At 31.1% G+C, this 18,049-nt stretch overlaps 4 protein-coding genes across 7 annotated transcripts; 3 read left to right on the plus strand and 1 right to left on the minus strand.

The window, feature by feature from the left end:
• The first annotated feature begins 5,171 nt into the window (after positions 1 to 5,171).
• LOC149094044 (tetraspanin-4-like) lies at positions 5,172 to 6,944 on the plus strand. 2 transcript variants are annotated; one of them, XM_089268435.1, is made up of 3 exons: positions 5,172 to 5,325; positions 5,439 to 5,563; positions 5,688 to 6,944. In XM_089268435.1, the coding sequence occupies exons 2-3, from the start codon at positions 5,498 to 5,500 to the stop codon at positions 6,399 to 6,401; spliced, it is 780 nt and encodes a 259-aa protein (XP_089124561.1). In that variant the 5' UTR covers positions 5,172 to 5,325; positions 5,439 to 5,497; the 3' UTR covers positions 6,402 to 6,944. The 2 variants fall into 2 exon arrangements, with proteins under 2 accessions (XP_089124561.1, XP_089124562.1); XM_089268436.1 differs by having other exon boundaries at positions 5,463 to 5,563.
• A 674-nt stretch (positions 6,945 to 7,618) lies between these two features.
• LOC107366621 (CD63 antigen) lies at positions 7,619 to 9,922 on the plus strand. The gene is made up of 3 exons (XM_025161813.2): positions 7,619 to 7,805; positions 7,986 to 8,168; positions 9,210 to 9,922. The coding sequence occupies exons 1-3, from the start codon at positions 7,743 to 7,745 to the stop codon at positions 9,639 to 9,641; spliced, it is 678 nt and encodes a 225-aa protein (XP_025017581.2). The 5' UTR covers positions 7,619 to 7,742; the 3' UTR covers positions 9,642 to 9,922.
• Positions 9,923 to 10,457: 535 nt separating this feature from the next.
• On the minus strand, positions 10,458 to 13,931 carry LOC107366742 (lipase maturation factor 2). Of its 2 annotated transcripts, XM_015934373.3 has the most exons (9): positions 13,791 to 13,931; positions 13,658 to 13,722; positions 13,520 to 13,588; positions 13,277 to 13,413; positions 12,903 to 13,165; positions 12,438 to 12,830; positions 11,678 to 12,039; positions 11,274 to 11,614; positions 10,458 to 11,155 (listed from the first exon to the last, which is right to left on the minus strand). In XM_015934373.3, the coding sequence occupies exons 4-9, from the start codon at positions 13,386 to 13,388 to the stop codon at positions 10,692 to 10,694; spliced, it is 1,935 nt and encodes a 644-aa protein (XP_015789859.1). In that variant the 5' UTR covers positions 13,389 to 13,413; positions 13,520 to 13,588; positions 13,658 to 13,722; positions 13,791 to 13,931; the 3' UTR covers positions 10,458 to 10,691. The 2 variants fall into 2 exon arrangements, with proteins under 2 accessions (XP_015789859.1, XP_015789858.1); XM_015934372.3 differs by lacking the exon at positions 13,791 to 13,931 and having other exon boundaries at positions 13,658 to 13,764.
• On the plus strand, positions 13,850 to 16,415 carry slim (scruin like at the midline). Of its 2 annotated transcripts, none has more exons than XM_089268434.1 (4): positions 13,850 to 14,104; positions 14,691 to 14,868; positions 14,964 to 15,577; positions 15,647 to 16,415. In XM_089268434.1, the coding sequence occupies exons 2-4, from the start codon at positions 14,691 to 14,693 to the stop codon at positions 16,136 to 16,138; spliced, it is 1,284 nt and encodes a 427-aa protein (XP_089124560.1). In that variant the 5' UTR covers positions 13,850 to 14,104; the 3' UTR covers positions 16,139 to 16,415. The 2 variants fall into 2 exon arrangements, with proteins under 2 accessions (XP_089124560.1, XP_015789861.1); XM_015934375.3 differs by having other exon boundaries at positions 13,850 to 13,973.
• The last annotated feature ends 1,634 nt before the right edge of the window (positions 16,416 to 18,049 follow it).

Here is an 18,049-nt window from a genome sequence, read left to right on the forward strand (position 1 = left end):
ATGATGATGGGATGATACTTGGAGTGGCCTTTAATCAATTGATAAAACCTTTAATTGTAATCATTAGCTTTGCGTGATTCACTATAACTGATTATTATTTCTCTAGAGATGTTAACCAGTTAACCTTTTCTGGTTTCATCTCAATAAGTTTCACCTTTTTTTTATTTAACCCAACAAAAGCCATTTGATAAATTGCCTTTAATCGCAATTAGGTGAACAATGTGCTAAGCTTCTTGATTAACCATAAAACTGATCAAATAGATTCCACAAGAAACAATGGTTTTAGGTAAAACTGGTTGAAAAAAACTGGTTAAAAAATTGAAAGTAAAATTATTCTTATTCACTTTTTGGGTTCTCTTGGAGTTACTCTTGTTTTTACTCGATAACTCATTAATTGTGATTTAGTTTATATTTATTATCATCTTATTAACACTGTTAATCAGATGAAACAATCAATCGATTGGTTATTCGGGTCAATTGTGATACATTTATGATGAAAATGGTTCAACTCCGAGTACATTTACATTACTCTTGATGTATTAATGTTTACCTTTTATGCTTTTATTCAACTTTTCCCATCAACTAACCATAATTAGTTTGGATGGTTACAATTAAAGTATAATTATTGTTAAATAGTTAATAAAGAGGTAAATTGTGATCATCTTTTTGTTTCCTTGTCTATTGATATACATAAGCAGCCCATCAACCTTTAACACGCTTATTAAATTTGATAATCTTTAACCCAAATTAACATATAACCAGACAGTTAAGATGCTTTTAGGTTGTCTGTTGGAAAACAGTTTTATCAATACAATTTGTATTATTTGATTAACATGTTAAATATGAATTATCTAGTTATAATGATAATGGAAACATTATTATTAATCAAGAGAGTAAAAAAGGTGAAGATGATCAACAATCTGGTTAGTATTGTTATTAACAATGACAATTCAATTTGACTTTCATGAGGTAAACCTTTTCTCTCCCAATTTTCATCATTAATAATAATCTGAATTGAATGTTCATTCACAGTCATTTCATTCTATAGATTCATGTTTTCACCTTAAAACTCATCTTTTTAAAAAGCTTCAACTTTGGCTTCTCATTTCACCATTTAACTTGTTAATTTATTTTCCCTTCCCAATCAACTGATTGAATTAAGATTATTGAAATGGTTTCTGGTCAATCACATTTTAAATTTACCTTTCAATTGAACGGACAATAGTAAAGGTTGAAAAGGTTATACTTTTCAAATATATGAAAGTATTTTACGTTGAATCTTTCAATATATCATTATGAACCTAATTCAATTATATGATTATCATTTGTTTGACGACTGAATATCTTAATCAACAATCAACCTTTCCCATGTTTGTTTACTCTGAGCATTAAGTTTAATGGCAACAAGATTCATATCTAGCAAATGTTGAACCTTTATTTCAATTAAACCATATGATTAACTAATTACATTAAGCATACTCTGAGTAACACTGATTACATTTGATAATTACAACAACAAAACAAGATTTAATAAAGGAAAAAGCAAAAGGGTCAAAAATAAATCAAAAGGAAACCTTGAAAACCTAAAAAAAGACCAGAAAACCCAAATCTGGTTGAAACATGAAAAGCATAACAAGATGATTTGCATTGATTGATGTAAACACACTTGAAACAAAGGTTAATTAACCAGCTAATTAAATGGATTCAATAGTCAATAATCTTACTGACCAGATGAAGACATTGACAAAACCAAAGATGAAGACCAATATTGAACATGTTTAACTGGTTAACTTGATTGTCATTGGTATTCAACTCACAATCAACTGGAAATGGGATGCAAAAAGGTTGAAAAAGCTGTCAACTGTATCATAAAACCCTTGAGAATCTCAAACTGAATGGCTGGGAATGGAAGCAAGAAACGAGTTAATCAGTTTAAATAATCATGATTAGTATGTAAAATAGATTGATTAAACATTTTATTATTAAGATTGTTCTTTAATTAAAATGGTTGACATTTGAATGGAGATTTGATCGTTGATTCTGTTGATTAGTCTGCTATTAATTTAGTCGTTTTTTTCCACTTCTCTCAAACAATATTAACTTCAATTTCCTTTCCAGTCTTATTGTTGTTTTACCTTCACCTTACACTGTTATTTCACTGTCAAGTTATCAAATTAATTAAATAATCAATTTATCCAAGCATTAACATCAACAATGAAAGATTCAAGATTAGATTCATTGGGTTAATTCAAGTGATTTCAGCTAATTTCAATTATAAACTGAGTATGCAAATAAACATTACAAAAATCATCATTTAAAGCAACCAATTCAACTGTAATGATCAACTGTGATCAAAGGAAAGTCCATTAAAAAAAGGGTAAATTTAAACATTACAATTGCCAATGTTATGACTTTATATTAGTAAACATTGAAAATTTGATCAACTTTTGATTGCTCTTTAGCATTAAACTTTGGTTGAAGGGAAAGTAAACACTAAAATGATGAAAATCTTTGCCATTTACTGATCATTTTGGATATTATCATTGTTATTATTATGGGTTTGCATTGAAAGGGATTGAAGGTGCAAGTTGAAACATTCAATTTTTGTTTTAACCCTGAAAATGAGATGAAACCTGGAAAAAAGGGAAACTGGTGAAGGCTGTTTACCATGTAAATGTATTTTGCTTCAAGGAATGGATTCACTTAATGGTATTAAAATGTGTGTAACCAGAAAAAAAACTAATCATAACCCAGTAGCCAGTAATTGTTTTGATTATTGGTGGACTCAAATTGTTGGTTTATTTGTTAATGGGTAAAACACTTTGTCTAACAACAGTAAAGGAAGAGGCCATTCCAGGTGTAAGTTAATCGATAAATAACAAAAGTAAATGCGCTTTTGTTATATTACAATCATAGTCAGTCGATATTGCAGCAATTGAGTCCTTTTGGTTATCCTTTGTTTCCTTCAAAGTTGAACCTTCTCCTTTAAATCCTCAATGTGTAATTTAATTCTAACGTAATCAAACTCAATCTAATCTCACTGAATTATTCATTTCCATCCGCGTTAAGATGAAAAATGAAAATGAAAAAATTCTGGTTATAAATGTCAATCATTTTAGGTAAACTAGTGAATAAACATGACACTAGATGGCAGTGTCAACGCGGGTTTTTAATTCTGGTAACATCTGATTTTCATGTTTCATTGTGAATATTTTAAGTAATTGTTCATCTCTATTGATTGATAAGATTAACTGTCTACAAGGCTTCGGACATAATTAACTGTCACGGTAGCCTTGCTGACTTAGATGGTGATTTGCTGTCAACAGCTGGTTAAGCTTGGATGTAAAGATTGGGTTTGTTTTGTTGGTTTGATTTAACATTGTTCACATTATTACATTGATTGGAGCAAAGGATTACTTTACTGTTGATGTTGGTTCTAGAAAGGCAAAATATCATCTTCAAATCTTACATGTAATCATCATCATACCAGTTTTGATTAATTATAGCTTAATGTACATTTATTAATCATCTTCTTGTTTATTTTGAGATGTTATTTTTATGAGTTATTTTTTTCCGTTGCTTCTTACTTTTCCTGATTACTATTATTATTAATTCAGTGTTGATAATTGAATTTGAATGTGTTTAATACAAGATTAAGTTATAATCCTTGATAGACTTTTTTGCCTTCACTCTTTTTGTTTGGCAGGAAAAAATTGCAATTGAAATTGTGATGAACATCAAATAATGAACTGATGTTATTTAATCATTCTTTACATGCAATAATCCACTGATTGAGTCTTGACTTGATTTTATATTAAAATTGGTATCATGAAGAGTTGTGCAAAAAAACATTGAATCGTATTGACCAGCTGAGATTGAATCTGGTTGAGTTACAATATAAGTTCAAAAGCTAATCGATACATTTGTAACAATTTGGTGCGAAAATTGTGATTTTTATGATTATTTGGTAGCTTCAATGGTTTACTTTGAAAGGATTGATTGTTGGTAATGGAAGATCAATTATTGATCAAATTGTGAACAAAATAATTGTGTTTGTCCATTAAATATTGATCTTTGTAATAAATTGCCATTTTGGCTTTTCTGGTTCAATCTGTTTGGCTTTTGTCCTCAAATGTTATTGTAAGCAGAGATTGGTCTAAGTCTAACCGAAGATACTTTAATTGTATTTCGATCAAACAAATTGTTGAATCAATTACTCTTAATCAACATTTTAATATTTATTTGGTTAATCATTGTCGTTGGTGCGCCATCTAGTTAACTTGTTAGCAACAGTCGAGCAGCTGGTTTCGTTGATTTATTTCAAGTTTGTTTAGTTTTAATGTTACAGTGAAATTTATGGTAATGTTTGCATTGATCGTTTAAATGGATTTATGCTCATTTAACGCGCTAATCAACGTTTAACCATTCAAATACATGTCAGTTTGTTGGTGAATGATGAAAATGTTGATGAATATATTACGTTGTTGTTTGAATTGGATAATATATTGTGGCTATAAAATCAATAAAATGAACCCGATTAACAAGGGCGTCGAGAGTATCAATGATATGGAGGAATAACAAAACAATAAGCTAAAAAATGTGGAAAGAAAAAAAAGTAAAGCAAAGACTAAATTGTATAAATATCCTGCTTAATCATGCTGAATTGGTGTAAAATTTGTATTCACGGTTTCCTCTTTTCCAATGTCAATTAAATCTATTGTTATTAATGAAACAACATCACAACATCATTTAGATTGGGTTATAATGTGTGTTTTGTTTAGACGTTTTCAACCAGGCCAAGAAAAAAAAAGAGTAAACTCCGCCAATAATTAGTCTATTTGGGTTGATATAAACGTTTGCTTTAGACAATGAAGAGGTAAAAACAAATGGACATTTTTGAAGGTTTTGAATGGCAAAGATTTATCACACAATTAGATCAATTGAATATTCATTGAGACTTTCAACGACTGACAAATAAATTAGTCAAGGTGTAAATTAAAGAACAATCAAACACACAAATAATTACACAATTGATAAAGTTGTTTAACTTATTGAATTGGATTAACATTGTAAGGTAATTGATTTAAAGGTGCTTTCACTCGGCGCTACTCTCTAGCGACATCTACTTTCATTATGGTTAAACTTTTGTGCACAAATGTTTTAGTTTGTAGGAAACTATTTTGAGATGCAGCATCTTGTTTGGTGTTTTTTGTTTAAAGTAAATATCCAATGAGCAAATTAATCAATGTAATACATTTATGCTGATTATTTGAGCAATAGATCTTTCTTTAACCTGTTGATCCATTTCTCTTTTCCTCAATCCATGTAAGTTTAAAACAAAATATGGCTTTGACTTCAGTGGCCTTCTTGTTGTGATAATCTTCTTTTGTGATCCGTTTTCCCATCTTGAAAGTGATTCTTTTTTGTTTACCCATTAGTAATTTAAGTGATCAATTTTGTAGTGATATATTATCGGACAAATTTTAATTTTGTGACAATGATGAGTAAAACGGGTTACACTTGTATCAGACGGAGTCTGTGTTTCTTTAATTTCATTTTCTGGGTAAGTTTTTTTTGGTGACCAAAGTTTTGTTTCATTTTTTCTTTCATTGATCTCACCTTTTTTTTAATATCTTTACAACCTTTCTTTATGAGCTTTCTAATCTTGATGTATTATTTACTTTTAGGTTAGTGGCGCCGTTCTCTTTGCCTTTGGTCTATGGTTAAATTTATCTCTCAACAGTTACTCCAGGGTTTTAAGCCCTTACCATCTTTTATCAGCCGGTAATCTTATGATAGCTGTTGGATTCCTTGTGTTCTCAGTCTCTTTATGTGGCTTATGTGGTTCATGGTTTCAAAACAAATGGCTTCTTGGTGCCTTTCTATTCACTATTGTGCTTATCATGGCATTAGAAGTTGTAACTGCCATTTTGGGTTATGTCATACGGGACTCTATTCGTGATACACTTCGAGATGAGCTTCTCGTTGGTATTAAATACAAGTATAATGTAAATGATACCAATGGTCTAGTTTCATTTTGGGACGCTGTTCAAACTAATTTGGATTGCTGTGGTGTCAACTCCCACAAAGATTGGTTTAAAATTGACGCCTGGAAAGATGAGAACAGAGTACCACAGTCATGTTGTAATCCCGCAATTACAACTACTAATTTATATTGTGAAGAAGGTGACCTACGGGAACATGGATGTTATGTTAGACTTAAGCGTGCTCTCCTGGAAAATCTTCATTGGGTTGCTATCACTTGTGTTGTATTTGCATTTGTCCAATTTTTCTCAGTTGTATCATCTCTTTTGATGATTTGTACAGTTGACCACAGAAGAAATTACCGTCCAGGCAGTAATAACCGTTCTCCAACTTACAATCGAGTGCCTACTTTATGAATCACACAAGCGCCCTTCAATAAAATCGGCAGAAAACATTCTCAATGATCATTGATTGGTCTGCAAAAATTGTTGCTGAAGACGTCGTAATTTAGATTGCAAATCTTTATGTGCTTACCTAATTTTTGGTTTTATCAGCACCAAAAATTATCACCATTACCATCAAAATGACATCATAATTTTCATCACGATTAATGATTTTGTTTCATTTGCCTCAAACTAACTTAGTTTATTGTCCATCAGAATCTCGCAAATCAACAAAGGACAGGTTTGTCCACACCTATTTAGTTTATTTTTTCAGAAATTGAGATTTTCGCCTGGTTGTGTCCCCAATTAATTTTGCTTTCTATCAAATTTAATTTAACAATATCATATCAAAACAATAGACCTCACCTTCTTTATGCTTCTTTTCCGGCAACTACACCTAATTTGCATTTATATGTATACATTTAAAATGAAATTAATGAAGTGAAAAATATGTAAAAAAAACAAATGAGTGAAAACGAAAAAAAGTTTACAAGAATAAACTATTTCAATCAAAAACATTCTGGACTATAAATTATTCAATAACTATTATGATACCTGAATCAGCCGCATTGAACCACCTTTTCCGTTCAAATAGCTATTCGATATTGTAACTACATGGTTACATTGAATATTTCGCGTTAATCTTTGCGATCTTCAAATTATTTGTCGCTCACAAATTGTGTGTCTGATCCGATGGCCATTGATCCATAGAAACCTCTTCAAAGCATATTGTTTAGATATTTATCGCCTTTTTAGGCTGATGGAAACATGGAACATGAAAATTAATGTTCATCAATGATCACTATTGCTTTGGTCTTTAATTGTGTGATGGATAAAAATGGATATGAATCAATTTCTCATGAAAAACATTAATGATGTTGGACTGCAATGATGATTCTGGGAACAGAGATAAGTTTGCGATTTCCATGGAAATCTAGGGTTTGTTGGAGATAGAATTAGATTTAATTTGAATAGGAGTATTGCTAGTAAAATAATTGAATTTGTTTGTATGCCTCGTAATTGATGATTAATATCACAAGGTTCAATGATAATTGGAAACAAATAAAATTTCATTACTTTCTCTGATGAAATTATTGTTCGATTGTTTGCTCATTTCGATATATCGACTCAAAATGCGTCATTAGATACAGCAATTGAGGGTAAAAGTATTCATTTGTCATCTTATTTATCCAATCCTGGTTGTGCGTTTTACAACAAATTTTGTTATTAATCAACTGTTCAACTTTCATTTTTGTTTAATTTTTCACTCTTCTCTTTTCGATTAGTACTTACTCAAATCAATATTAGTAAATTATGAATTCCTTTATTGGATCAACGACCAAATACGGTCTCATCTTCTTCAACTTCATCTGTCTGGTAAGTGGTTTATACAACTTTTCAAATTCAAGTTACTTCAATGTGTTAACTTTCCTATGTTAATTGGTATAAATTTACTCTTTTACATAGACTAGAAACGTCCTTGAATCTATTTTCCTTCAATATTACGATTATAATTCATCACACTTTACTAATGTAACTTTGGTGTTTCGTTTTTAGGTATTTGGCCTGCTTTGTATTATTTTTGGTGCCCTAGCTCGAAGCTCAGCAAACTATGGAGATGTCTTGGCTGTTGGGCAAGGCCCCGCTAACATGAGCATCATTGTTGGTGTTTGTGTGTTTGTTATTTGTTTCTTGGGATGCTGTGGTGCCTTGAAAGAAAATCGTTGTATGCTAATTACTGTAAGTATCATAGTCATGGTTTTAGTAATATTATTAATTTCATTAATATAACGTCGCATTAGTAATGATAGTTTGAAAAAAAGACAGAGAGCTTATTATCTTTTCTTTCTTTCATATGCAGCTTTTGTTAAAGCTTCACCAAATATTCCATTATTTTTATCTTTCTATTTCTCTTTCTGTCATTATCTGGTATCTATAGTCGTATTTGTGAAAACAATTAATCTGATAACAAATGTTTGTATAGTTCATAAGATCGTTTGTTAAATTGCCAGATTATTCAGCCAATATGATGTCATATCCACAATATGTTTTAAAATAAGTTTAGCGGTTTGTTTGAGACTATAAAAAAATTTCTTGTAAAGATATCAAGTTTAGTGCTGAGGTCTAACCTGAAACTAGTTTTATAGCAAAGTTCAAGAAACTGTCAAAATATTTAACCTGTTATTATGGTGAACAGAACTTGGTTTTCTTTTAACTGGTTATTCAACTGATGCCGATCATTAATCAAAGAGATTGTATTGTTAATTAATCGCGAAAATTTTAATGAAATAGGATCTTCATTCATTTTATACAAAGATTATATTTATTGGTGTGATTGATTTCCATTAGTATCATTAGATTTAGGGTGATTGCATCCAAATAAATTGCACTTAGATTGATCAATTTTTTATGGTGTTGATTACATCATCTAGTATTGTATTGTTCATCATACAGAGACAGATAGATTTCACTACTCTAGGTGGATTAACAGGACTTACTATTTAGCTGAAAAACAATCATCTTCCACAAAAACTAATAATTTTCTGCATTTAATATTTGAAAAATATAGAAAATCTGAACGAATTTATTGCTATTTTATAATATTTGAATTTTTCCTGATATTCTAACTTTCCTCATAATTTTCAGACTTTTTGAAATAAAAAATCGATCTTGTAAATCTGATCTGACAATCGATGGTGTCGATAAAAACTGATTATCTTATTGGTTTCCAAGCAAATCAACAAAATCTTATTCTCATTGTTTATTTTTGAACTCTTGCAGTTTGGCTGTATCGTTTTCCTCTTGGTCATCGTTGAATTCGCTATTGGTGGATTTGCATACAAATATCGAAACAAACTTGAGGATGTATCTGTTGACCAATTCAAGGGAATGATCGAGAAAGCTGAAACGGAAGCTGGAAAGGATTTAAAGAAAAACCTCGATGATCTTCAGAGTAATTTGAAGTGTTGTGGAGCTGTTAATGCTAGTGATTGGGGATCTTTTGATAAAATTCCTGACTCTTGTTACGAAGACAAAAAAGCCAAAAAAGTCTACGCTGAAGGTTGTGTACAAGCAATTAAGGAAACTCTTGCCCCTGCTATGAAAGTATTATCTATTACCGTCATCATATTCGCTTGTATTCAAGTTCTTGGAATTCTTGGTTCATGTTGTGTTGCATCATGTATTCGACGGGCACAATATGACCATGTTTAAGCAAAAGGGAGTCATTAATAATCTCGATTGAAACACCTATGTAAATCCTATACAATTTGTAGACCAGTGACTTACTACACTGGCTACTCAGAGTTAAAAATTTTGCCAAAACTCTCAGACTATCTTTTGCCATATTAATATCCAATAACAATGATAATGCATCATTCGAGAAGATTGTTTTTCTATGATAAGATTTCAACTCATTACACCTATTTTTCACTCTGTATTTGTGAAGGAATTTCAAACGGTTAAGTAAAGCTAATTTTTTTATAAAACATAAATCAAGTCTCACCAGCTGCCAATAATTTCTCTATCCAAATAATAATCATTTGATTTTGAATTTAAATCGACAAAGTAGATTATTTTTGTTTCCTATGAATGCTTTCACTCTAGAAATTTCGATATTTTCAGCTATTATATCTTTTAGTAATGAAAGATCCGTAAAATTTGATGGTTGATTCAGTAAATTTTTTTCAATAATCATTCTACATTATTTAGTTATTCATTAATGTAACTGCATGCTTGATACTTTCAAGGTGATTGCAGTTAGCTCTAATTTAAAGAGTGTTGTGTTTGTAAGTTATTAAACGTACACTCTTTTTATAAAATAAAATTATTTATTATGATTACTTTGATTACTTGAATCGATGAGGATTCACTCCCATGAAAACAGTTTTTTTCTTAATCAAAAAACAGTTTGTTTTTTCTCTGATTCGCTAATCAACATCAAAAATATCATTATCTAATAACTCATTGACAACATGTGAAAATGATTGAAAATGTACTTTTGATCTTGAAATCAATTGGAAAATGAACTTAGATTATAATGTAAAATTTATTATTGCGATCTACTAATTGACAATTTTAGTTTTTGTTTGCTTGTTGGATGTAAAAAAAGAGGAAAAATAACATTTATTTTGATTGATTGAAATTCAATGATCAATCGAGTTAAAAAATGTCAACAAGTTTCGTATTTCCTTTTCATTTTCCACCGCTTCTTTCCCACATTATGATGATGGTAATGAGCCAATAATAATTTGTTAGACTATTCTAGTAAATGAGCTTGATTGACAACAAACATGCAGCAAAAGTATAGATGAATACATTAGGTGAAACTTGATTAACCAATGAACGAATTAAAGGCAGCACCCAAGAGTATTGTGTATTTGTAACTTTCAATGGATTTTGTTGATTTAAGTTAATTCCTGCCGTCTTCAAATAACGCAAAACTGATTCTTTGTCCACTGGTGGAAGGTAAACCTTTTTGAAATCTCGTTTCCACCAAGCTCCAGTTTTTCTGCGTTCAAATGAATTTGTGTAATGATACAGATATTGTTTGACACGAATATGTTTGGGTCCTTGACTGTAAGGTAAACTTTTGTTGTCAATAAGATCCAAAACTGCTTTCTCGTTATTTAAAAGTCTGTAAACCAAACTCAGAAGCCATGGATTATTTTCATAATCATTCAGAGCTGCAAACCACATCTGCCAATCAAGTCGAGGTTGATGAGGTACTGATGATGAAAATAAATAATAAAAAAATGAGTAATTAGATTAATTGATGACAATAATGGCAAGTAGTAAAACAAATAGTAGAATCTCAAACAGAAAGTGTCTGTTGGATGAACTCACTCAAGAACTTGGGTGCTTCATTCAATTTTCCAGGTTTATACAGGAAATTATATTCTTTCCAACCAGTTTCCAGGTCGTTAGAAGCTTCGATAATCAATTCGGGACGACCACCGACTCCAGTCATTTGACGGAAAAGTCCGTAGCTATTAGTGATGATCAAGGGATTTGAGTTGTGATGCCATTGATGGATAACTGGCGAGATCTTGGTGTACACAGATTTATCAAGTTGTCCAGTGAAGGGAATTAAGCTTATAGCAAATATGAGAAAAGCTGCTAAGCTGTAGAGAATAACTGCGACTATTCGTCCAAAACGTGCAAAGTATGATCCATGTTTGAAAGCTCTAATGATAAATATAATAAAGATTTAGAATAGAAAATATATAAGAGATAAAAATCTATATTACCTGTAAACCGATCGAATAAAGACCAACCCCAGAGAAATAAGACCGACGGTGATTGACGCATGTAACGCTTTTCCAATAAAATATTTGAGTTCAGGCTCTTGAAAGTTGACTTTGGAGGATAATGTTCTATCTTTTTCGATATGCAAATTGAATAGCTTAACAGTCTCGTACAGTATAAAGCCTATTCCAAAACTAGCTATAATTGTATCTGAGGAATTTCTCCTTGCAGGCGGAACACGATGAGACCGTCGTAGGAAGCGTGGAAAGTCAGCATCTTGCAACAAAGGTATACACAACACAATCGTAAGTAGATTGAAGAAGTTGTAATTTCCAGTTAGAATTATGCAAAATTGGAATATCACCTGAAAAAAGAGGAATGATGAAACATTAGAAATAAAATTGATTCTTGATTTTTATATCTTTGCTTATAAAAAAGCAATAATTATTTGGGATTAAAGGTGGATTATTAAACATCGGAAAGCCATCTTAAATAGATTGATTAAGATTGGTAACGATGAGAGACTAAAAAAGTAAGTCTCTTTAATAAATTATTTCCTGATAGCATTATAATCACCGAAAAGTAATTATTATGATAACTTAGAATTGCATCTTTAATCGTAAATATGTCAGAACTATGGAGTAACTTCATTCCTGATAACTTTTATCATACAAAGCATCAAGAAAATTCACGATTTTTTATGCTGCAAATGTGAGTTATCAATAATAAAGCATAAATTGAAAATATTGTGGGAATATTTACCTGAGCCCAGAAACTTATTCTTCTCAATACAGCAGGTCCGAAGAAAAAGAAAGGGATTATAATTTCGACGACGTAAGTACCAACAACACCTAATCTCAATAACCAACTGGGCAAGTGATGTGCATACCAAGAGAAGGGAGTAGGTAAACATTGGCTTTCGAAATGGTAATTAAGTGCCGTCAATCCCCACCAAGTAGGACATTTAGAGGTTAATTTGACAATTCCTGAACTAAACATTAAACGGAAAAGCAACCATTTGACGAGCCATAATGTGATTGGATCACGAGACGGTGAATGGTTAAATGAATTGCTGAATGGAGCAATTATAATACAAAGGAATCCTGCCTCAAGAAGAAGTATATCCCATTGGAACCAAAGAAATTCTTGACCGACCTGACCATGCAATACAATAAAAGCAAAAATATTAATATTGCGATTCATTTTCACATTTAACATTCAATTTACCTGATACAGGGAAAAGTACAAAATATAAAGGAGACCGAAAAGGAGTGGATTTTTAGCTTTGCTAGAAATAATAACAAATGAAGAAACGATTATCCCAGATAATGCAACTAAATCTAACATCAAATCAAAGTTTAGGCCAAGTTTAGGTGCAAGCCAAACGAGACTAGGTTTGGATTCTAAAACTTCATCCAACACAGATAATCCGCGTTTATCTAATTGAGCATAGCTATGGACAGGTAATATACCTTTATCACCAATTAAACCTAAATAAAGCAAGAAAAAGTTTGACATAGGTAAACATTGAGGACTATAGAAGGTTCTGGTGTAAGCGACACATCAGCAGCAAATCAAATATTCAAATATTCAAAAATTACCTGGTAATTGGTGATAAAGAGAAGCGAATGCAAATAAATAAATAAATCCCATGCCTGAAAGGAATACATCTCTGGTCAGGATGACCCCAAATGCCTTGTCACGACGGCCCATTGAAGCAGCTGCTAGAACACTCTATCTACAGGGAACATGAAGAAAAGTTCTAGCATTAGAATCGAGGCATATATAGCTAAGATATTCAGGCATGACATGCATAACAGATAAAAAGGACAAGCATTAATTACCAAAATAATTTAGATGATCACCGAGGGGAGCGAAAGGCTTTAAATCATACAGATGGCCAGAAGCGATAACTAGAAAAGGATAACCAAAAGAAACATTAGAAAACCAACGGAATACAGGTCTAAAAAATTTGACATTACCTTTAATCGATTGATAGTAAAGTTGAATTATATTTCTCTCATCAGAATTCAGAATAATTTACATCCTATGATGATTAAAGAAAATTAGATGATGAGACGTGATGATGCAGAGAAGAGCTGATGAATTACTTACAGAGTGGCACTGTTAATCCTAAAGATGGCAGTCTCAGCTGTTTTAACTTATAAGTCACGGAACACAAAGGTGTTACAATCTTAGATTATTGCTTTTTAATTATTAGACTATTCAAAATCAATGTAATTTAAACATTTGTGGATTTGTGTTAAGTGATATTATGTTTTATTTTGGTTAAATCAGGTATGTGCATTTATTAACATGCTAAGATCACCTCATGTTTGTCGGGTTTTCAGTTAACCGGTTTATTATCGCATGCTCAAATAATTTCAGCAACTTTCACCTTATTAAGGATATAAAAGATTAAAAATTATGCAAGTTACACAATTTTTATTAATTATTCAAAAATCTTCGCAGAAGAAGGACATTCATGCGATAAGGAATTGATCACATTAATAACCTTTATTATCTCTGAGTAATCATTGTCTTTATTTTTAAACCTAACTTCCTCATATCAATGTTTACTTGGGCCTTATATGCTTAAATCTTCTCTGCATTGATTTGAATATCCAGTCTTGGTTTATGTTTCATCCTTCTGATCAATTTGATTGATCTAGTAAGAAAATCACCTTGATTTCATTAAGTTGCCTATCACTTCGTGATATTTAAGTTCAATTCCAAGCCGAGAATGAAAACAAAGGAAATAAATATAGTCACATGATAGGCTTTTAATGTTTTCATACCAACTTGTACATTGTAAACATTTCACTCGCCATCGGATCCTTTTTTTAATTGTTATCAGTTTTGTTGTTTGAACCTCAATTACTTGAATTTAAATTGTGATTGTAGGAATTTATTGTTTTTTTAACTTGTGTTCCTTTGAAAAATCCGCTTCTATTTATATTTGTTGCGACGTATTCTTATTTACATTTTATGGTGCAAATCCTTATTCACTTTTAGATGAAGCTCTGGTCTTGGCTAAGATCTTCATGGTTTCCAACAATGCTTCCTTCGAATAATCAAAGAGGTCTTTCCAATAAAAAAGACGGAGATACTGATGAATCCTCTTGGGAAGATGACTACGACCAGCATTACTTATCAAATCTACCTTTTGTCTATCATGAAGTAAAATGTAAAAGTAAGGCCGTTTGTTTTTAGTCTCTTTGTTTACAAAATCATGCTTCTTTTTTAAATACATTGTATCTTTATATTTGCGTCCATGTTATTTTTTAGGTGAATCCAAACCTCGCCCTAGAAGTGGACATCGTATAATTACTGATTCTCATGGTAATATCTATTGTCTTGGAGGTTATAACCCGGAGGGACTTCAACGAGATGATAGTCCAAATGCTTTATTCAAAGAGCTTTGGAAATTCAATATGAGTTCTCTGAAATGGACCAAAATAAAGATGAATGGTTCACCACCTCAATTATTATGCTCTTTTGCTGCCCTTTGTATCGATGATCTATTGTTTGTTCAAGGTGGCACAGGTGTCCCTTTCGGTCGTAATGGATCAAATAGATTGTATGTCTGCCAATTGTCCACTGGATTTTGGAAAAAGTATCGATTAAAAGCAGACAATGATGATATACCACCCAAACAATATGGACAAGCTTTAGCATTTGATCCAGATGAGCTAATCTTGTACTCTGTTGGTGGTACATGTGGCCATAGTTATAATTTAGGTGTTACTCGAATCAACCTTAGAGACAATACTGCTGAGCTGCTCTATCCATACAATAATTTCGATGGACCTGGTAGTTATCGCCATGAAATAGCTCTTCACAATAACAGAATTTATTTATTTGGTGGTGGAACATCCACTTATAATATTGGTTTTGAAGAGGTAATTAATTTATTAATAGTAATATAGTTTGTATATTTGCTAACTCTACCATTCTTTTATTATTTTCAGCTGTTTTATTTTGACCTTTCCAGTAAATTATGGAAAACTATTAAAACATTTCCTGACTCAACTCATGGTCACCCCACTGCTCGAAAGTTTCATGGTTTGGTTACGCTCGATGAGCAAATTTATATGATTGGAGGAGCTTCGCACTTACCAAACGGTCTTGTCGCATTAGATGATTTATGGAGGTTTAATCTCAACTCGCTTGAATGGACTTTCATTACAAAAATACCAAAACCTGTTTATTTTCATTCAGCAACATTATCATCCTCTGGTCTAATGACAGTGTTTGGAGGCGTAGAAGCTTCTACCACAGGACGATCATTGCGTACTCAACGAACAGACGCCCTTTACACAATGTGGCTTAAAGTTCCTTCATTAGGAGAAATGGCGTGGATCGCATTTCTAAACAATTTTCCTGATGTCACTAAAATACCTTCTTCTAGATTATTAGAAATTGGAGTTCCACCTTCCTATATTGCCCGATTAAATGACTAAACTCTGCCTAATCAAGTAACAAATCATGTGTCATCAAAAATCTATCCAACCAAATGAACTGCAGGTTTATTTGCTTTTTGGATAAACTGATCAATTGCCGGTGTGATACTTTTGTACACTTCTGTTTATACATCATCTTTAATTAAATTGTCCTCAGTCAAAGTACAATGTTTCAATGTAATCACTTGGATATTTTATGTATATTAACCTGTACACTAAGATATCTTCAATGAATAATCACCGAATAACATAATGACTGATTGTATGAAAACCATAATATTTTATCATCTTTACAACTTGCACTAATTATCCGGTCAACGCAACTTTTTCAATGCACTTTTTTTCTCGCACAATTATCCATTGCTTTTTCAATTGTTACTTTTCCTCTAACATTCATCGTTCTTAATATTATTTAATTGAAAAGTGATCAAGTGCTGATTCTTTTTTTCGTGGTTAAACGATTATTTTTTTGCTGTTGATACAAAAACAAGAGATAGTCCATTACTAATCCATTGCTATGAAGATTTACTATTACAATTAGTGCATACAAAAAAGTGCTCGATTAACTTGATATTTAACAGGAATGCGAAATAATTTGAGGTTAATTTCTTAATTTATATTTATCAAGTTCACTTTTATTCATTTTAGTTCAATTTACCAGCAAATTGGGTAACGATTAGTCATTTTTTATGGATAACAATTAAAAATTGGTGATTTTTGAAGTTTAAACATCATTAAAATGCATTTGATTGGATTAAATGTAAATCAAAATGATTATCAAAAATTATATTAGTCAAAATGGATTAAGCTCAATATCGCTCTCCAATTTCCGAACAATTTAGCTGACAATTTTTTCTCTTTTTAACTAAACATTTTTTCGTGATTAATACAAAAAATTATGATTAACAATAATATTGAGCATAACCATTACTTGAACCATTAAATTCTTATTGATTCAATTACCAATTCCTAAATTGCTTCCGAAATTGCTATACATAACAGAATGAAGAAACTAATTCAATACATTTAACCATTAACTTAAGCTATTATTGTTAGTAAACACATCTTCACAATAAAATCAATTTCAGCAATTTGTTCTTCTTTTAAATCAACTGATTTGATTTTTTAAAAAAAACCATTTATCAACAATTTACTGATTGACTTGATTTGCCCTTGGATAAGTTGAATAGTTCATTGAATTTCAATTATTTGCATTTTTAATGCAGTCTCAATGAAATATTCAAATATAATCACCAATGATTATCAGGTTTAATTAGTGTAAGGTCAATTGGATATTACCTAAATTAAATGTGAAAATTGAACGTTTAGCCTGATTGTTACATAAAATCAAACATGTAACTGACTCGGTTAACAGCAATGTTAATAGATCTGGAAAGCATAGACAATTTACATAAGAAAAAATTGTTAATCAAACCAATCGATTCTAAAGTAATGCTAATTCATTCAACAATCTAATCAGCAATCAAGAATTTTAAGTTTGAATTTTGGTAGATTAATCAATGATCCCTAGATTTGCCAAAATAACCAAATATTGTGTTCATTCACATATCATTACCAGATTGGCAATTTGTATCAATATAAAGGATTTGGTGACTTTAAGTGTGGATATTTTTATTCATTGGAAACTGCTAATTAGTAAAAGTTAATTGTTGTCTTTTTTGCATAATTTGGTGAATAATAATGATATCATTAAGGACAGTAAACACCAATCAAACACTAACACACTACACACAAGATTGAGATTGAAAATGTAAACAAATGTGGCTTGTCTTTCAACACCATTTAATTTATGGTACCACAATCAAGCTAATCACTAAATATTATATCACATAATTTATTAACTAATTATCTGGTAGCGTTTTAACAACTAATTTAAAGAAGGGAACAAAA

The sequence above is a fragment of the Tetranychus urticae genome, chromosome 2, assembly GCF_039701765.1.
Source record: "Tetranychus urticae isolate SD_2017Ah chromosome 2, NJAU_TeUrti_SD_1.0, whole genome shotgun sequence".
NCBI classification, from domain to species: Eukaryota; Metazoa; Arthropoda; class Arachnida; order Trombidiformes; family Tetranychidae; genus Tetranychus; species Tetranychus urticae.